This window comes from Pyxicephalus adspersus, chromosome 1 (assembly GCF_032062135.1).
Source record: "Pyxicephalus adspersus chromosome 1, UCB_Pads_2.0, whole genome shotgun sequence".
NCBI classification, from domain to species: domain Eukaryota; kingdom Metazoa; phylum Chordata; class Amphibia; order Anura; family Pyxicephalidae; genus Pyxicephalus; species Pyxicephalus adspersus.
In genome coordinates, this window is record NC_092858.1 from 109,541,402 (window position 1) to 109,560,971 (window position 19,570).

A 19,570-nucleotide genomic window follows, 5' to 3' on the forward strand; every position below is an offset into this window, starting at 1 on the left:
AATTTAGGAGATCTAAAGGATTGAACACAAAGAGTTATTAGGCTGCAGGAACTGACAAGCAGCCTTTACACACACAGCTATCACACTGCGGATTGATAAATTTCACAGGAAGTTTTTATTTTTGGCAGTGATGAGAAGCACACTGGCTGTCCTGCCCCCATCTGCGATCACATGCATGATGCTCTTTGTGTTACCTAGGTATAGCGCTAGGAGGTGACATCTGAAAGTAGGCTGAATTCACATTGGCAGTAAGGTTGCATTTGCTGCATTTACCCCTCACTTAATTCTCGCCAGGAACCACTGCTGCTTGAAAAAACTGCTAGGCCTGAAAAGACCATCACTTACCGTTTGTTACTAATCCCAGGTGCCTAGCAGTTATCACAGGTTACCAATCCCAGGTGCCTAGCAGTTGCCAAGTAGTCACTCAGGAAGGGCATTTTTTTTTACTGCTGATGTGAACTAAGCCTAATTTGTTAAGCCACATTGATCACACACTGACACAGTAGCAGGGGTTACTGGATACCTATGGCATAAACAACTAGGAGCTTCAAATTGTTTCTGTATCTAGCCCTGCCCACTTTTTTTTTACCAACCGGCTTAAAAAAATTTCTGCGGAGAACACTGCCCATTATACACATCCTTTGGACAAGTGCATATTACAAGGGCCTTTACTATTATACATTTCTATATTCAACTCCAGAATGATTTTGCTTACACTGAATGACACACTAAACCCCAAATAGGAATCATTGTAACAGGGACAAGCCTCCCAGATCAGGGGTATCCAACTGGTGGATAACGATACATCCAATAGATCGGGGAGCCCTGCCTTTCAAAATATTAAACTTCTGTGCGCAGTAGAGTTTAAGTCAAAATTTTTATTGTTGGTAGACTATTTTGACTAGGTAATTTTAAAAGTAGCTCTCAAGCCTGTCATAGATCATTACAGTGCTAGTTGGTACCATTTTCAGTTTAGCTTGTAGCGGTAAGACATTACTGCGTATCACCTTACTGACAGTGCTCACATTCGTTGCCTAACAGACTAACTTGCTGAACATCGGGATGGATATGGGGGCACTGGAGACTTCTATTGCGATATCTGCATCACTTCAGTTTTTGAAAAGCTTTCATCCAAACTCGATTAAATAGACAAAGAAGCAGCATATTTTACAAATTGCATTGTGACAATAGACAGTATAAGAGTTCATGCTCACCTCCGAATCTTTCCGTTGATTGCGAATATATTCTCTTCCCTTTCCTGGCAGAGAGCTGCCAGTGCTAATTCCACCCACTCCGGTCCTTATCTTGTTGTTGACAATCAAAGAACCAGGGGCCTCCATCTTCGAGGATACGTGCTAAGTCTCACGAGAATTCTTGTAGTGACTTGCTGGAACCGCACTTCAGAGACGTCACATTCATGCGCCTTTGTGTAAGAGCTTAAGTGTTAAAGCATGGTTGCGTCTGACTTTAGAATGCAGTTGTTTATAGCAGGCGCTATCTGTAGAGAGTATAGTCTAGCAAGCTCTATATGGAGAATGCTAGAATGGAGTGCGATAAAGGAGGATAAAGTTGCAGATAATACAGTCTAGCCAAATCAGTGCAGACAAGGCTGCAGAAGGCTCAAGTTGACAGGATGAATTGAGCAATTTAAAAATTATTTTACAGAATACTATATTTTTATATAAATTTAGGCTACAATCATGTTTACAGAGGGAGAATAGAACAATGTAAAAATTATTTTACAGAATATGTTTTTTAAAAAAATTAGTATGGACTAATTTGTTCTGCTAAGTTTTAGCCTTCTTTGCAATCTTTTTTTAATATAAATGGAAATAATCATCATGGAAATGATGTGTATTTATGCTAAATTCCTCTTTTACCATCCTTGGTGGAATGAATATTAAGTATTTTTGAATGTAAAAGCAGTACTTTTAAAAATACTTAGTATTTTAAACTTCCAGCCGCACTGTCCCACCCCCCAGCCAGACGCTCGCACGCAAATGCCCACCTGGCATTTGCTTCCCCTGGACTTGTGTCCCCAACGTTCACACGCCAGGGACCCAGATACTGACCGGACATCGCCAAGATACACAGATGCCCGGCATCTTCCTCCCCTGGCAATGCTAGCCTAGCCAGAAGGACCAGGTAAGCTTTTTAAACTTCCTGGCAATTTCACCCCAAGTGTGGCTCAGGGTTACCGCTTTTGGTATGGATAATTCACCCCAAGTCACACTTGGCATTACCACTAAGGAGGTTAAACCACTCCATTCTATCCCTTTCTGTACAAAGCAGGCTAGAATAGAGTGGGCGAGAGGAGAACAGTACTTTGCCTTCATTTCCTTACCACATTTCCCTCAGCCTCCCTCCAACCACTCCATTCTATTCTATTCTGTACAGAGCAGCATAGAATGGAGTGGGCGCTCACAAACATACATTATATTCCTCCTGCATCATTCTATGTATCTGCCCGCCATTTGCAACCCCTCTTTAACCACCTGGGCGTTACACTGATGTCTAGATTTCTGTTCCAAAAGCGTTACACTGTTTTTCATGAAATTTTTTTTTTTTCAATCCAATACAAAATGAGAACAAAATTCAAACTCTCATTTTGTATTGGATTGAATACAAACTCCTGTATCCAATCCAATACAAAATGAGAGTTTGAATTTACCAATTACATACTTATTTTATTTTTGAATTATTTTGTATTGGATTGGATACAGGAGTTTGTATTCAATCCAATACAAAATGTGTTTGAGTTTCAATTTGAATTTCCCGCACACGCGCCGACGTCATCGTCGAGGGACACGCACACGCTACGGACGGAGAAGAAGAAGCCGGCCGGCTTCTCGGAGAGGGCACCCGACGCTGAAGGACGACGCTGGAGATCAACGCTGGAGGACGACGCTGGAACACGACGCTAGATGATCGTAGCGAGACCAGGTACGTGATCGATAAACCCGAACTTTTCTCACTGTATTTTCATACAGTGAGAAAAGTTCGGGTTTATCGATAATTGTAATTTTTTTTAACCCGAACCAAGGTCGGGTTTATCGCTCAGGTGGGTAATATACAGTGCTTTGTAATATGTTGGTGCTATTTTAAATACTGTTTACTAATAATATTTTATACAATACTGTCTAGAATTGAGTGGGTATGAGGAGCAAAGCACCTTGCTTTCTTTTCCTCACAGCATATTACTCTGCCTGCCTCCAACTACTCCATTTTATCTCATTTTGTAAAAAGGCTAGAATGGAGTAGGTGAGAGGAAAGCAGCACTTAGTCTCCTTTACCTCACCACATTTTACTAGCCTCACTCCAACCATTCTATTCTATGCTGTACAGCAGGGGTCAGGAACCTTTTTGGCTGAGAGAGCCGTAAACACACCATATTTTAAAATGTAATTCCGTGAGAGCCATACAATATGTTTAAAACTAAATACAAGTAAATGTGTGCATTTTATGTTATGCTGTTGCTAACCAATGAATGAATAATGAATTAGTGAATAAAGTACTTCTTACCATTAATGCGACTTCTGGTGCTGCATGGTTTTGCTGTTGGCTTTGTAGTCTGGTTGATACGTGGTGAGGTTAAGTTTCATGCAGGCGTTGAGACTTCCATCCGTTAAACGAGATCATAGGTTGGTCTTAATGTTCTTGTGATGTGAGAAAGACTGCTCACATACATACGTAGAGCCAAACATTGTCAGTACAGCAATACTCACGCTGCAGTGTGTGATATGTGACTGGAAGCGCGTTCCAAGTTTTGACAATCAGCTGGTCCGCGGGTTGAAGTTTTTTAATTTCTCTCCACTTGTCTTTGCTCGCCAACTCTGCTTGCTGTCGTGCGAGTCTTTCCAAATTTTCATTCAGTGACTTGAACTTATTCACCCACATGTCTGAGGCCTTCAGGTCAGCAGCTTGTAGCTCAAAATCTCTGACGGAGACACCGGGGATGTAACTGTCCACTGCACATTCGTGTGGATGGGTGATGAACTTAAAAAGACGAGTGCGCTCACGAAATTCTCCAAAGCGCGCTTTGAATGACTGCAGGAGATTAGATATGCAGCAGAGCAGGGGGCAGCTTTCAGGGATGAAAAGCGGTGTGCCCGGATCACATTCATATGGGCTGCCGATGGGAGCTAGGCCGAAGCTGGGGCCTCGATTTGCGGCTGCCTGTGCAGGAGGATGCGGCTTCAGGCCCGTTCGGCCGATGATGCTGCGGGGCAAGGTAGGGTGAAGAGATGCCGGGGGTGGGTGCAGAGATGCCGGGTGCAGAGATGCCGGGTCCCATGAAGGCCTGTGCTCAGCGGAAAGAAGCTGGTATAAGGCTTAGAACACAGCTTCTCTCCGTGGAGCGCAGGCCACGCCCCCGTGGGGCATGGCCTGCGCTCGGTGAAGAGAAGCTGTGTTATAAGGCTTAGAACACAGCTTCTCTCCGTGGAGCGCAGGCTTTTTAAAGATTTGGCAGCGAGCCAGATGCAGCCAGAGAAGCTGTGTTATAAGGCTTAGAACACAGCTTCTCTCCGTGGAGCGCAGGCTTTTTAAAGATTTGGCAGCGAGCCAGATGCAGCCATTAAAAGAGCCACATCTGGCTCGCAAGCCATTAGTTCCCGACCCCTGCTGTATAGAGTAGGCAAGAATTGAATGGATTGTGTTTTTCCTCCTTTACCCAACCACAATCGACTATGCCCCTATTCAACCACTCCATTCTCTTCTTTTCTGCATAGAGCAAGCTATAATGAAGTGGGTGAGAGAACAGCACTTGGTCTCAGTTATCTCACTGCATTTTATTTGGCCTTCCTACAGCTACTCCATTTTAGGCTGCTCTGTTCAGAATAAGGTTGTGGTAATAATGGAGTGGTTGGAGGGAAGCCTAGTAAAATGAAGTACAGAGCAGATTAGAATGCAGTGTGCAAGCAGATAACACTTTGCTAGAGTGGAGTTGGTGCAAGAATGAAAGTGATAAGCATAGTTCAACTGACAGCACTTTAACCATGCTAGAATGTAGTGTGTCTAAAACGAACACACTACTTGATTAAGCAGTTACAGGTCTTATTTAAAATGGGCCACCAATATCAAACCTTCCCCTCCTTTTCTTAATGTTTTCTCTTCACAGAGTTCTGCCTAACTAGACCACATTTTCCAGCACTTCTTTGCACTGTCATATACCGTTATGTTATCCCACTCAATCACTGTAATCAGATTGTGTTGATCTTCATAGCTCAAGATTTTAACTTCATTCTCATCAAGCTGACGGGGAGAATTGAACAATTTAAAAATCATTTTACAGAATTTGTTTTTTTATTTAATATATATGGAAATGATATGTATTTAAGCTAATATTCTCCTTTACCTCCCTGGCCCTATGATTTTTAAGTATTTTAAATGTAAAAGTGGTACATTTAAAAATACTTAGTATTTCATTTTCCCGCATGGTCCCGCTCCCCAGCCACACGCTCGTACGCAGATGACGGGCCGGCATTTGCTTCCCCTGGCCTTGCGTCCCCAACGTTCACACCCTGGAGACCCAGATGCCGGCAGGTTACACAGATGCCCAGCTGGCATCTCCAGGGGAAGAAGATGCTGGGCATGGCTAGATCCCTCCACAAGGTGCTCTTCTGTACCTCCAGAGTGCACCCCGCCACCAGGTCTCCTCCTGTACCCCTAGATCGAATCCCAACCAGTTGCCCTCCTGTACCCCTAGATCGAATCCCAACCAGGTGCCCTCCTGTACCCACAGATTGCATTCCCCACCAGGTCCCCTTATGTACCCCCAGATTGCATCCCCCCACCAGGTGCCCTCCTGTACCCCTAGATCACACCCCTCCCCCAGGTGCCCTCCTGTACCAGTAGAAAACACCACCCCACTAGATGCCCTCCTGTTCCCCTAGTTCCTACTTGTAAGCGCTCTGCCAAGTACACAATCTTTTAGGAGTGAAAATAGATCTTTACCTGAAAGATTGAGTACAAAACTAGTTGTACGAAAAGCAAGAATAAACTGCAATTATCTACCATCACATATCATTGATCAATGTGACTGAGAGCGAACAGTTGGGAAATCCTTCACAGCTACCAGACACATGCAACTGCAGAGGGTAGGGGGCTGCAATCTGGGTGTACAGAAAATCACCTAAACGGGGGGGGGGGGATATAGGGGTACAGGAACTCACCTAGAGGGGGTGCAGTCCAGGAGTACAGGAGAGCACCTGGAGGGGGGTGCAGGAGATCACCTGGAGAAGTGGGTGGTTTAGGGGTACAGGAGAGCACCTGGTGGGGTGCAGTCCAGCGGTACAGGAGAGCACCTGGAGGGGGGTGCAGTCTAGGGATACAGGAGAGCACCTGAGGGCAAGATCGGGTGACGTAGCTAGAAGACAATGGAAGAGAAGAGAGAAGATCTGAAATTCCACTTAAATCTAAATTCCACTTTTAGCAGAAATCAACCCTTGCAGTGGTGCTTTTTTCTTAGGGATATGACTTTTTTTTTAGTTTTTTTGTATGTATATGCTTGTTTTTTTTTAAGTATGGAAGTAATGTTGGTAAAGTTTTTTTTTTAATTTGCCAAGGAACTAGTGAATAAGAATCAGGTTAAGAAGAGCCATCACAGACAATAGAAACTGATCTGTTAACCCTTACCACGCTCGCATACGTAGACTGGCACCACATCATTAGTCAGAAGCGTGAACCATTACTCCTTACAGCCACAAATAGGATTCTGCCCTTTTAGCATGGTCTGCCCCACCTGCTGCAAATTACGGTAGTGTTCACGATTGAAGGTTTCACTATTTTTAACTTCAGCTTTCAGCAATTCAGCTTAGGTGGGTAAAGTGTTTAGAAAAGCAAAATACAACAACACATTTTTGCATAAACATGAATTAACAATAGCAACAGTATAAAATAAAAAGGCATAATTTTAAATATACTCATATCAGTTTTATGAAACCTAAAGACATAAAGGCCCACCTATTATGGGTGTAGAGTTGTTAATCTGGATGCATGTACTAATGGAGGTATGTGATGAAGGAAAATTCCTGGTAGGGGAGGATTTTATGTACTTGTGCCCTTTCTGCTTGACACAGACATTAAAGGGGAACTCTAGCCTATATTATTGTATCTGTAAGGAGGGTCTCTTTCATAATTTCTTTCACCAAGGTCACAGGTAGGGTCTCACAACAGTAACACAGCTAACTTGAGCACAGTTAACAAAATAATTCAAAAGACAGCATGGTGGAGTCCTGAAAATGAAAGGGTTGGATTTAATTTTCATGTTGCTAACCTAAAAGGAATGACAAATGTGTGATTCTTCTGTCCAAATAGTGTATATAGGTATGTTTATAAATATAAATATAAATATGTTAATTTTAGGGAAAGTGAAACATATCTTGGTGACAGTACTGTATACTTCAATAATTCACTTTTGTTATTTGGTTGTGTATTGCTTTTTCATAGCTTATTTAGTTTAATAATTTATTAGAAATTTCAGTAAAAAAGTTTTTGCATAGGCTCTTAATAGAGCATGCCTAATAAGCATTTTAAAACAATTGAGTTTGTTTTCTGTTCAAAGAAAGGTGAATTAACACCTTCTTACCAGCAATCTCGTCAGCAATACCAGCAACACCAGAACACGCTAACGGCTCCTGGTTTTGGGACAGCACTAAAACATACAAATGTCCAGCCATGTACAGGTTATAATCCCAGTTCTTGATATTATAATGATAACATAGAACAGAAAAGTGCCTTGACAGATCATAGCAGATAATAGAATAAAAAAGTTCAAGAAAGCAACAAGATTAATTGGGACTTTTGATGCACATGCTTTTGATAAATGTACTATGGTTTACAAAAAAAATAGAAAAATACATACTTTATTACATAATCAACAATACATAAATATAAAAACCATATATACATTTGATTCATTAAAAACAAATAGCAAAAAACAGTGACATACAGGCCCTGATTTATCAATGAAATGCGCTTACGCTCACGCCAATATACGAGGCGTTTTTCAATTGAATAACATTTTGTCTAACATTTGTTGATGTTCCGTTGTCAGGATGCTGTCTACATAATGTTATGGTGACCCACAAAGTTATGTGATTTTGTAATAATTTTTTATTTTCCCTTTAAAGCAATCAGTGGATGCAGGTGGATTGGGTCAACCCAGTGTGGGCAGCCAGCTTCTAAGCCTCACTCAGAGGCGGGTTGGACATTTTGTACTGGAGTCAAGGATGTCTACCCCAAGTTCAAAAAATTTGGAACAGGTCCTTACGCTCCTACATGAAAACCTCAATCAAAATCGCCAGTACCGAGAATTTAACCAACAACATCTGGTGGCCATGCATCGTCTGATAGAATCAGTCCAACAACAATCAGCCACTTTGGGTCCCTACATGTTCAGAGTTGACCATCTCTGTAACATGTTAAGTGAATCCATGGGCCAACATCTCAGCTAAATCAGACGATTATTCACAGGCTGGGTTGGCAAATGCCAATAGGTTCTGCTGACCCCCCATCCCCTGCAGAGCAGCCAGCCCCATCATTTACCCCGGCTCCACCCTGTTTCCCAGCTGTTGCCTGGCTACTTCCACCTCCTGGCCGCCCACCCTGTGCCCCTGCACGCACATCCCGTGCCCCTGGCCACCCACCCTGTGCCCCTTCAAGTTATGTCATCTCATCTGACTGTTTTGCTGTTTACACCGTACCAAACAAGAAAGAAAGGTTATTCCTGGGGCCAAGGTAATTATGGCTATGGAACTAAAGTGATGCAGTTTGTTGACAATGAAGGTTGTGGGTTTTCACAAGGGACAAACTTGGCTAAGTGACATTTAACCATTGTCTTCTGTTAAAAGCTGCCTAGACATGAAGCTAGTCATACACTCGTAATGATACTTGATGGAGCTAGTCCTAACAAACTATATCCTAGTTTATATTCATGGTTCTAAAGGAATGTTCATAATACCTAAAATGGAGAAATACTTACATTCAGATGAGGAACTGTGGAGGAGGTGCTGGCAAGGGCGCTCCACTAGCTGTAGATACAAAATGAACAGCATAAGTAAAAGTGGGTGGGCAGGACTAAAGTCGGTTTGTAAGGTTAGTTAAGGTGAATAGATTAATGCAGAACTTCTAAATGATACTTTTTGCCTACGTCCAAAAATTTCGAGCAAACATTTGTCAGCACAACTATGAACAACTAAACAACTCATATCTATTTTCCTTCACGCTAGCCAACAACCTAGAAAGAACCTTCATTTGATGCATGAATAATGACTGGAAGCTACATGAAATCCTGCTAGATCTTTCCTTGTATTTGTAACAAAAAATGATGAAAGTAGTGTGAGAATGTGTTGAATTGCAACATATGTTACAAAAGATTGATTCTAAGGTTAGCTTACAGGCAATCTCCTCGGCCTCAGCCACCTCCTCTCCTTCATCGAAGGACTGGCTGCTGATGTTGGGCAGCGGGCTCCTCCTCCGGAGATGGCTCCTCCCCCAGGGGATGGCACTGCCTCCCCATCTGGCTCCTCCTTCCTGACTGTCAGCTCCTCGGGTGTTGGCTCCTCCTCCCCCAGGGATGTCTCCTCCACATCCTGGGGGACGGCCAGTCGCCTGTGTGGCCGTGGGAGAATTAGCAGCCGCCGTTGTGATGGAGAGTTGGCTGTAATAACAAAAACAAATATCCAAAATTTGTAAGGGTAGTAAAATATAGGAAGTGAAAAACAAACAATTCTAGGCTAAACAATACTACTTTATGCAAACAATAAACATTCTAAAACACCACCCCTTAACAAGAGGAGAAGACAAAATGCAAAACTTACCAGACAGGATGCAGTCCCCCACTTCATGTACCAAATCGGCCCTGCTCCACTTGAGGTCGCTCCAAATATGCTGGATTTGGGACACAGTTGGCCGCCTACCTGCAGGGGTCCAGAGCCTGTCTGCAAGCCTCTCCGCAACCCTGCGCTTGGCATTAATGGACTTCTGCTGGTCATACCGGCGCAGAATCATTGTCTAAAGAAAAAGAGAAACAAAATGTGAGTTATTTTGACAACAACCAAACACCTCTTAAAAACAAAAAAAAGAGATCACTGATTGATTAACTGATTGATTGATATATTCTCTGTTGCAAATTGACATAGTTTTGTTGCAATTGTAAACTGTTTGTTAATATTGTGTGTAGATATATATGGGTATACTATTACTATTACTAAGAAGCTTCCGGTTGCCACCCCACTAAGCTTAATCCTAGTTAAACCATTGTAAAAACAATAATTGTGCTCCTAGATGTAAACTCTGTTTATCCGGTTTTAGTGAAGCATTAGTAAGTGCCAGACATACATACATACAATCTAGGGGTAAAATGTAAGCACCGTTGCATTAGGTCAGATAATGCAGCACATGTGGATTTATTTTGTTGGGAAAAAAAATTAAATGAAAAAAGTGGATAAATATTAAACACAGGAATATCTATGTGACAAGTAGAATGATGTGCCTTCACCAAAATCAGGATTGTGGTCTCAGCTATGCAGAGGACATTCTACCAGAAGGCTTCCACTGTCCTCGGACAAAGAAAGATAATTTCCAGCCTTGCCTGATAGTGAGGAGGCTAATTAGTGCTCTTTAAATGATCTACCTCTGATTGAGTATAATGGAGTAGAATCAGGAAAATTTTTACAAACCATATATACACACATCGAAATATGTGCATGTACATAGTTGTCAATAGCCAATTTTAGGTGTGTGGACCTCTACTCTGCAGCTCGAATCCTTTGAAAGAACAATGGAGGACGCTCCATTCTCAGCTGTCATTCGTGCAGAGGATTCCAGCTGCTGATAAGAGCTGGGTAGTGAGAACAGCACAGCTAGAATGAGATGGAGACACAGGCTGTCCCTCCCCCATTCTATAGCTGTGCTGTGGCTTCTATATAAAAAACTTCTTGGGAAAATATATCCACTCTGTGGGCATATGTAACGACATCATGGGCACAGTGTGATATCTGTGTGTGGGAATTCTGCATGTCATATCTTGCAGCCTTATAACTCTGTGTACAAGCACAGAGGACACTCATAGATAATAGTCCCAAAATATCCACAAAATCTCAGCCCAACAGATTTCAAGCATTTGAAGATATGGGGATCCCAATTGCGAACACTATAGAAAATCCTACATTGGGAATGCTTTTTCCAATGCAAGTCCACATAGGAGTCCTTAATTGAAAAAGTGGCCCCCCGGGCCCACTTACATAGCAAGGAGCAAGTGTCCCCCCACTTGAACCTACATTTTCTGGTTTATGCACCCCACCATTCCCAATAAATTGGGGTTCCTTGAAATGTAGGTATAAATTTCGGGGTAACACCCCAATTCTCCTTGCTACGTATGTGGCCCATGGGGGGCATGAATGGGCCTTTTGCCTTCTAGATGCACTTGCTTTTTAAACAGTAACAACTTCCAGAAATCTGGTTGAGTAGTAGCTAGTAGGATCCTCAAAATTTCAAGTTGTTACAAACAAGGATTTAGGACATCTGAAGGATTAAAGACGGTGAGTTCTTAGGCTGAGGAATATGATAAGCAGCCTTAAAACACATTTAAATGTGCAAACATGCATGATGCATAAAAACACATTTAAATGTGCAAACATGCATGATACAAAAAAACACATTCAAATGTGCAAACATGCATGATGCAAAAAAACACATTTAATAGTGCAAACATGCATGATGGTTAAAAACACATTTAAATGTGCAAACATGCATGATGCATAAAAACACATTTAAATGTGCAAACAAGCATGATGCATAAAACACATTTAAATGTGCAAAATGCATGATGCATAAAAACACATTTAAACGTGCAAACATGCATGATGCATAAAAACACATTTAAATGTGCAAACATATATATATATATATATATATATATATATATATATAGACACATAAATATTCATATATATGTGTCTATATATATCTATATATATACACCCACACACATACATACACATACATACATGTATATATACATAAAAATCTACAGGAGCAAGCAAGAACTTGCTTGCGTGTGTGCTTTGGACATAGGTGGAAAAAATTTAGTTTGCTGGCAAGAGTGAGGTTTTGCCTGCCAGAGCTCGCTGGAATTTCTTTCCAGGTGGATCACCGGGTCTAGCATCAGATGCGTTTAGGTAGGCGCCTGTGTAAAGAGCTCAAATCAGTTAACTCTTTCTAAACCTGAAAATATTAGGTTATGTAAAAATATGCTTATTTCTCAGCTAATATAAATGTTGAAAACATTTGAACAGGCCAAACATTTTTATTTAGGTCTAAGTGAAAGATGTGTGCCATTAGAAAAATGTATTTAGTGACTTTTAATGCAAGCCCGCCAGTGTCAAACTGCCTGGGATGCGCGGCTTCAGCAGCGAGATCATTTTGGTTGATAACTTCTGCGTGAATACACTTGCGCCTGAAATTTAGTTAATAAATTGATCGAAGGCTTCCAATTTTGGATCGCTAATACCAAGGCGCGAGCGAGCTTCCGATTTTGCTTGATGAATCAGCATTAAAGAGCTAGTAAATGCTCATCAAGATCAGAGCACTGACATACAATTGATTGAGCAAAAACTCACCGATATGGAGGATAGATCGAGGAGAAATAATATTAAGTTTAGAGGGATTCCTGAATCGGTTGCCTCAGGGGAATTAACAAGCTTTATCATAACTTACTTTAAACATCTACTCCCTACAGCTTCGGAAAGCGATCTCTTAATCGACAGATCACAATGCATTCCAAAACCCTCCTTTTTATCTCCAGACACTCCACGAGATTTCTTGATCAGAGTTCATTTTTTTCATGAAAGAAAAAATGATGTATATAGCTAGGAAACCACCACCATTACCAGAACATTATAAAAGCATTCAGCTGTTTACCGATCTTTCTAAAAACACATTACAAGCTAAGAAAACCTTCCTTCCACTCATCAAGATTTTGAGAGAAAAAAAATTCTATACAAATGGAGCTTTCCTACAAAATTGATTGTGTTCTATCTTGGAAAAAAATTATCCGATGCCCAATTTGGAAGCTGGGATGCAGCTCTTAGCAAGCTATTGATAATGAAGATTTTCAACCTCGCCAATCTAAATCTCCTAAACTTTTGGACTTGACTGGACATGAACAGTCCTTTGTTTCCTTTTTATCTACACAGTGTGGTTATAAATATTTAGGTTACTAAATAGATATATTGTCTCTCAATTTTTTTTGTTGTTGTTTAAGGTCTCACTAAAGAAGTGCCTTGAATTGGTTCTCACCCCTCCATGAGACACCAATGCAGAGTTTATCTGCTCATTGACCTGGAGTTTTGGTCCAGGATGTTTTTATTTTTTATTTGTTTTTACTCTTTTTTTCTGTTTTTTTGTTCTTTTTTCAAGCACCAATCTTTATGGGTCTCTCTCCACTGAAGTGTCTACCGGGTATTATACAAATCTTTACCTACTCACTATGAGTATCCATTTTTTATCCAATAATGTTAGAGGATTAAATTATCCTTTTAAACAATCATCACTCCTGCTGAAGGCTCAAGTACATAATGTGGATATAATTTTTGTACAAGAATCGCACTTCGCACGAGGAAAAGTACCTAATTGGAACCCACGGAGATTTCCCCACATATATATGGCAAATGCAGAAATGAAAAAATGAGGTATTCTCATAGCATTGAAAGACTCTGTCCATTTTCAATATATTAATCACATAGAAGATCCTCATAGTCCATATATTATCTTGTGCCAAGTCAACCAAGTCAATGTCACCTTCACTTTAGGTAATATTTATGCCCCAAGTACAAAATAAAAGCAATTTCTTATGAAAAATATGGCCAAGATTTTATCAGTTCGACAAGGTAATTTGATAATAGGTGGCAACTTCAATGCAGTAGGAGATTAAACAATTGATTCATCAACCTTACCTAAACGTACACCAAGTCTTCTGGCAAATTTCTTCTTGAATCATGATTTATTTGACATCTGGAGATGTGAGCACAGTACAGAAAGGAACTATACATACTTTTCAGTTTTGCATGATTTTTTCCTGATTTTTGGTCATTGCAAAAATCAAGACTTCACCTATAGGAACAATTTCTTGGTCAGATCACGCGCCAATAAACATTGAATTCATGGACTCCCTATTTCTACCTGACTAATTGTGGAAATAAAACACGTTTGTGATGTCACACCTAAAAACAGCAAAACAAGTAGAAAAAGCACAACGTTTATTTTTTGAAGAAAACTATTTGGAAGAAACTGATCGTTTCATTTTATGGAATGCCCATAAGGCATTCGTACGAGGGGTTTGTATAAAAATATGTTCCTACGAAAAGACAGAGACAGAAGCAAATTATAGAGTTCTTTCAGCGCATTAAACTTAATGATGATATAAATAAGCAATCCCCCTCACACTAACTGTCAAGCACTATAACTAAAGAAAGACACCAATTAAGATCTCTTTTACTTTACAATCCCACCATAAATTTAAAGCACAGCAATACGCTATTAATCAACCCAGATCAAGTTGGTTTTGTGAAACACAGACAAGTTCCTTATGGCACCAGACGCCTGATTAACATCTTAAGATACACTGAGCTCCTCAAACAGCCTTCTCTGCTTCTGTCCTTCGACACTGAGAAGGCATTTGACAGAGTGCACAGGGGATATTGTCCAGTGTGTTAGATAAATTTGGTTTCTCTGGTTTCATTAAGTCGGCTATTATGTCACTGTACTCCAACCCTTCTGTGAGAATCTTCAAGTTCGGAGCCCTTTCATCTTCATTTCCAATAACTAATGGGACACAACAGGGCTGTTCCCTTTCCCCAGTAGTTTTCATATTATTGCTCAAACCATTTGCAGAATATTTACATTCCAGTGTAAAGGTGAATTGTGTCACCAAAGGGAATAGGGTTCATAAGATTAACCTCATTGCAGATGATATTATTTTAATGGTCACTAAGCCTGAACGCTCTTTGAAAGCTATTCAAAAAATATTACCAGAATTTAGAGTATTGAGTTGGGACATCATACTTGATTAGAATCTCTTTTCAACTCATTTACAAACTGTAACATTCTTCTGAGATTAGCTAGACAAAATGCATACTTGAGCCACATACAAAGAAATTTATAAAGGTAAAGTGTCAAATAATTGTGAGGGACAATCACCTGTGGACATTGGGCAAACACAAAACAGAGATTAGACTATCTTATACAAACAAATGTCTTCACACAGGATAACTCAAACAAACACAGTAGGTGTCATGGAGTCCTGAAAACATTTAGTAATGTTACTTTGTTGAAGAATAAGACAGGAATAATGTCTCACCTGGCACCGGCATCCACCTATCAAAGTCGGCCAGGCAGGGCGCGGCTGGGGGCGTGGGCCACCTCAACAGCCCAGCCACGTCCACAGCTGTGGGCCATCTGAACAGGCCGGATTGCTTGGGATCTGGTGTTTGGAGGTGGGTGGGCAGGATAGAGCCGGGGGGGCCTGCTGGAGCCAGGGGGCAGGATGGAGCCGGGGGGCCTGCTGGAGCCGGGGGGCCTGCAGGAGCTCTTGGGATTTGCCAACCCAGCATGTGAAGTACCGCCTGATTTACTTGAGATTGTTGGCCCAGGGATTCACTTAACATGTTACAGAGATGGTCAACTCTGAACATGTAGGCACCCAAAGTGGCCGATTGTAGTTGGACCGATTCAATCAGTTGCTGCATGGCCGCCAGATGTTGTTGGTTAATTTCTCGGTCCTGGCCATTCTGGGTAATATTTTTCTGTAGGAGTGTAAGGACCTGTCCCAATTAGTGGCACTTGGGGCAGACATCCTTGACTCCACCACTCTATCACAATGGCCAACCAGCCTCTGAGTGAGGCTTAGAAGCTGGTTGGGTGCACTGGGTTTACCAAATCAACCTGCATCCACTGGTTGCTAAAAAGGGAAGAAAACAAAAAAAAACAGATTAAAAAAATAATATAACTTTTTGAGTCACAATGACATTATGCAGACGGCATCCTGACCATTGGAACACCGACAAATGTTACACAAGATGTTAGACAAATCTTTACACATTTCTTCAAAATCCAAAACATTCAACACAGATTGCTTACAAAAACCTTGAACGTTTCCTCTTCTGGTGGGAATTGGCCACCTGAGGGACCCTAACCAAAAAATACAAATGGAACACATTGAGAAATGTTCATTCCCATCCCAATAAAAACACAAATGGACCTTGCCTACCTTCACAGTGGACGCAGCCCGTGAAAATTCTCTAGAACTGGGTTCAACAGCTTATGAAATGTTGCAAGCAGAAGGGCTAAGAAGTTCTGGGAAAATATATAGGCATGCAGTGCATGCCCACGTGAACGTGCGTACGTTTATGCGTCAGAAATATGCGCCTAGTCGGTTGTGGATTGTGGGTTTGGTTTTTATGGAGGACATGGATGACATTATATTACGGGCTTGTGCTGTTGTGGCAACAACTGCAACTTTTGGGTTGCAGCACATGAGGAGCAGCAACAACCTGAGGAGCAGCCTTCGACATCGCTACGGGTCCGGGAGCCACGAGTTTTTAAAAAGCGGAGCACTCTGGATGACATGCAGGACCAGGATGTCAAAAGGCTATTCCGCCTGTCCCGCCATGTCATCCAGAACCTGTACAGTCTGCTGGAAGACAAAATTTCTCCCAAAACAAGGAGAAGCCAGGCTGTGTCAGAGGCCTGGCCACTCTGTATATATTAGGCCAGGGCTCGTTCAAAACAACCTCAGCCTTAATGTGTGGACTGAGCCATCCCACAGTTTCCAGGGTGTTTATGAAGATCATAAATGCCATTTTGGAACTTTGTCCCACTTTATATTCACTTCCCCCACACAGCTCATGCCCCCCATGTGGCAATTCGGGCCCCTAAACAACAGGAATTCTCATTTCGCAACTGGAAGCAGTATCATTTGCTGAATGTACAAGTAGTCTGTGATGCAAACAGAAGAATCATGAGTGTAAGCACAGGTTTCCCAGGATCATGCCATGATGCCTATATCCTGCGTCAGACAGGCCTCTACCAGAAATTCAACTCTGGACAAATGCCTGAGGGCTGGTTAATGGGTAATGTATATTGTCATTACTGTACTACAACTAACAGTAGGTAAATCATAAAGACACCTAATATGTTGCTAAGTAGTTGCAGTCGTACACCTCAAAGTCCCCTTGCATTGTCTGAAAGAAAAGCTATTACCTAGATTGTATATATGTAACATTTTTTGCTAATATATAATTAAGAAAATAGTTTATAAGTATTGTCCAATATAGTGACCATGGGGGAACCCTTGAACTAACTTTCAAATATTCACGGAAGCCTTACTATAATTACTATGTCCACAGATCATAGTATGTCAATGTGGTAGTCAGTAGTAAGAATGGCTCCTAACAACCAAAAAGCACTAAACTGACCTGAGAGAAACAACCCTTAGCAACCTTTGTAGGAAACTATAGGGTTACACTGCACCCAGAGAACACTTACTATAACAATAAGTAACTATTTTGTTTTGCTTTTTTAACAGGTGACAAAGGATACAGACAGCCTCCATGGTTTATGACAGCTGTGTGTCACTCCCAGGCAGAAGCAGAGCATATGCCGGGGGGGTGTGGAGCACACCATTGGGCTGCTAAAAGCATGGTTTCTGTGCTTGGCGCGGCCTGGCTGCGCGAGTTATCATGGCATGCTGTGTCCTGCACAACCTGTGCATACACTATGGTGATACCTGGGACATTTAGGAGGAAATCGAGCCAGAGGTGCACCAACATTCTGCCTCCAGCTCCCAAACCACAGCAGAGGGACGTCGAGTCAGGGATGAACTGATTGCAAACATTATTGCGTGTAAGTATTTACATGTTTACAATGTATGCATTACATATTTCAGCACATAATGTTTGGGTTACAAATAACCTGGGAGTTTAAGCAAGCATACTTTAAACCTTTGGGAAATGAAAAAGCATAACAAAATGAAAAAGTGTAATAGATTGGCCTTTGTGTGAAACTTTACAAAAACTCATCTATTTTTAATCTATTTTTAACAGGACAATAACATCCCTCTGCTGTGAATCTCTGCCAAGCCCCTGGAATGTCACATCACAGACTACTGTACATTCATGGATGACTTTGCTTCCGGTTAAAGGAGGAATCCATCTTTATGTGCTTCCACTACCAAGCTGATGAGAGGAAGTGAATATATATTGGGCCAAGGTCTGAAATGGTATTCAAAACTTCATAAACACCATGGAAAGCAGTCAAAGGAATAAAATCTGTTTTGCACTAAGTACATTTGTCCCTGGAAGTTTTCTATACTACTACTATTTGAATCATGTAAACACCTAAATAATGCATACAATCTGGTATTTAAGAGTGATTGACCCTGCTTGTGAGATTGTCAATCAATGTGGTTTGATGTTGTGCTTGACAACCTGGACCTTCTTCCATCACCATCAGGTGTGTTAGAATGAGTATGCAACTGAGCTGGACAGCTAACTGACAACCTGTTTGGCCAGGAAATTGAAGTGTACTTGTATACAATAGGGCTAACATCAGGCAGCACACCACAATGAGACAAAACTATAACACTAATACAAATGAACAGAGGAGTTGTGTAGAACAGTGGCAGCAAATCAACAATAAGTATAATAAAGTAAAACCGCAGCCTATTACCAAATGTGAGACGATGAACAAAAGCAAATAAAGAAAAACCAGGACAAAAACGGTATAAAAATAAATATGTGCATAATACATTCAATTACCAATATATGACAATGTGACTTTGGGAATGAGACAAGGACAATGAGGGGGGTCAAGTAGCAGTTTGTAGTGGAAACCATGCATACATTTGTACTAATTAATTGGGTATACAATGTCCAAACATTGCTGAAGAATTGCTAAACAACAGAAAACATACATATAAACCACGCACAAAAACATTGCAGCAGCAAATGAAGCTAACAATTAGAAAACGTAATAAATGTCATATAAACTCATACTGGACAAGCAAAGTTCCTTGATTAATCCCCCCCCCAAACCATACCAGTTTAACTAATCAAAATAAAAATGATTATGTATCTGGGTACATTTAAATGTACTTTGACATACACACACAAGTGAAATCACTAAATGTTCAATTATACATGTATTAGAACATATTTGCCAACAATCCTCTATTCAAATATTGGATTTCAATTAATTATTATTCATTGCAATGACCTCACCATTGACAGAGCTTAACAGATCCTCCTGAATCACACAGCTGCAAACGAATGGCCCTAACTGGCGTATTCTCAACCTCATTTCTCAGCTCATTTAATAAAGCAAAATTTAGGCTGGTAAATGAAGGTGAGTGTACAAGCACTCGGCTCTTGCACCAGCTCGCAGAAATACGCCTCGTATATCGGCGCGTATATACGTATATTACGCGCACTTGCTTGATAAATCAAGGCCAGACAATAAATATTCCCAAATTATTTAATACAAATCTCACTTACCAATAACATAACTAATG

The 19,570-nt window shown here is 41.0% G+C and overlaps 1 protein-coding gene and 1 long non-coding RNA gene across 4 annotated transcripts in view; one reads left to right on the forward strand and one right to left on the reverse strand.

Moving 5' to 3' along the window:
* Positions 1-1,374, reverse strand: part of STRIP1 (striatin interacting protein 1) — a 108,827-nt gene extending 107,453 nt beyond the window's left edge. The window contains exon 1 of the mRNA XM_072423346.1: positions 1,215-1,374. Coding sequence (XP_072279447.1) covers positions 1,215-1,340 — 126 coding nt within the window. The 5' untranslated portion in view covers positions 1,341-1,374. The remainder of the gene's footprint in view (positions 1-1,214) is intronic.
* LOC140338969 (uncharacterized) lies at positions 1,330-18,344 on the forward strand. Of its 3 annotated transcripts, none has more exons than XR_011922350.1 (3): positions 1,330-1,429; positions 17,588-17,904; positions 18,105-18,344. It is a non-coding gene; the product is annotated as an uncharacterized lncRNA (long non-coding RNA). The 3 variants fall into 3 exon arrangements; XR_011922351.1 differs by lacking the exon at positions 1,330-1,429 and adding an exon at positions 1,447-2,145; XR_011922349.1 differs by lacking the exon at positions 1,330-1,429 and having other exon boundaries at positions 13,756-17,904.
* The last annotated feature ends 1,226 nt before the right edge of the window (positions 18,345-19,570 follow it).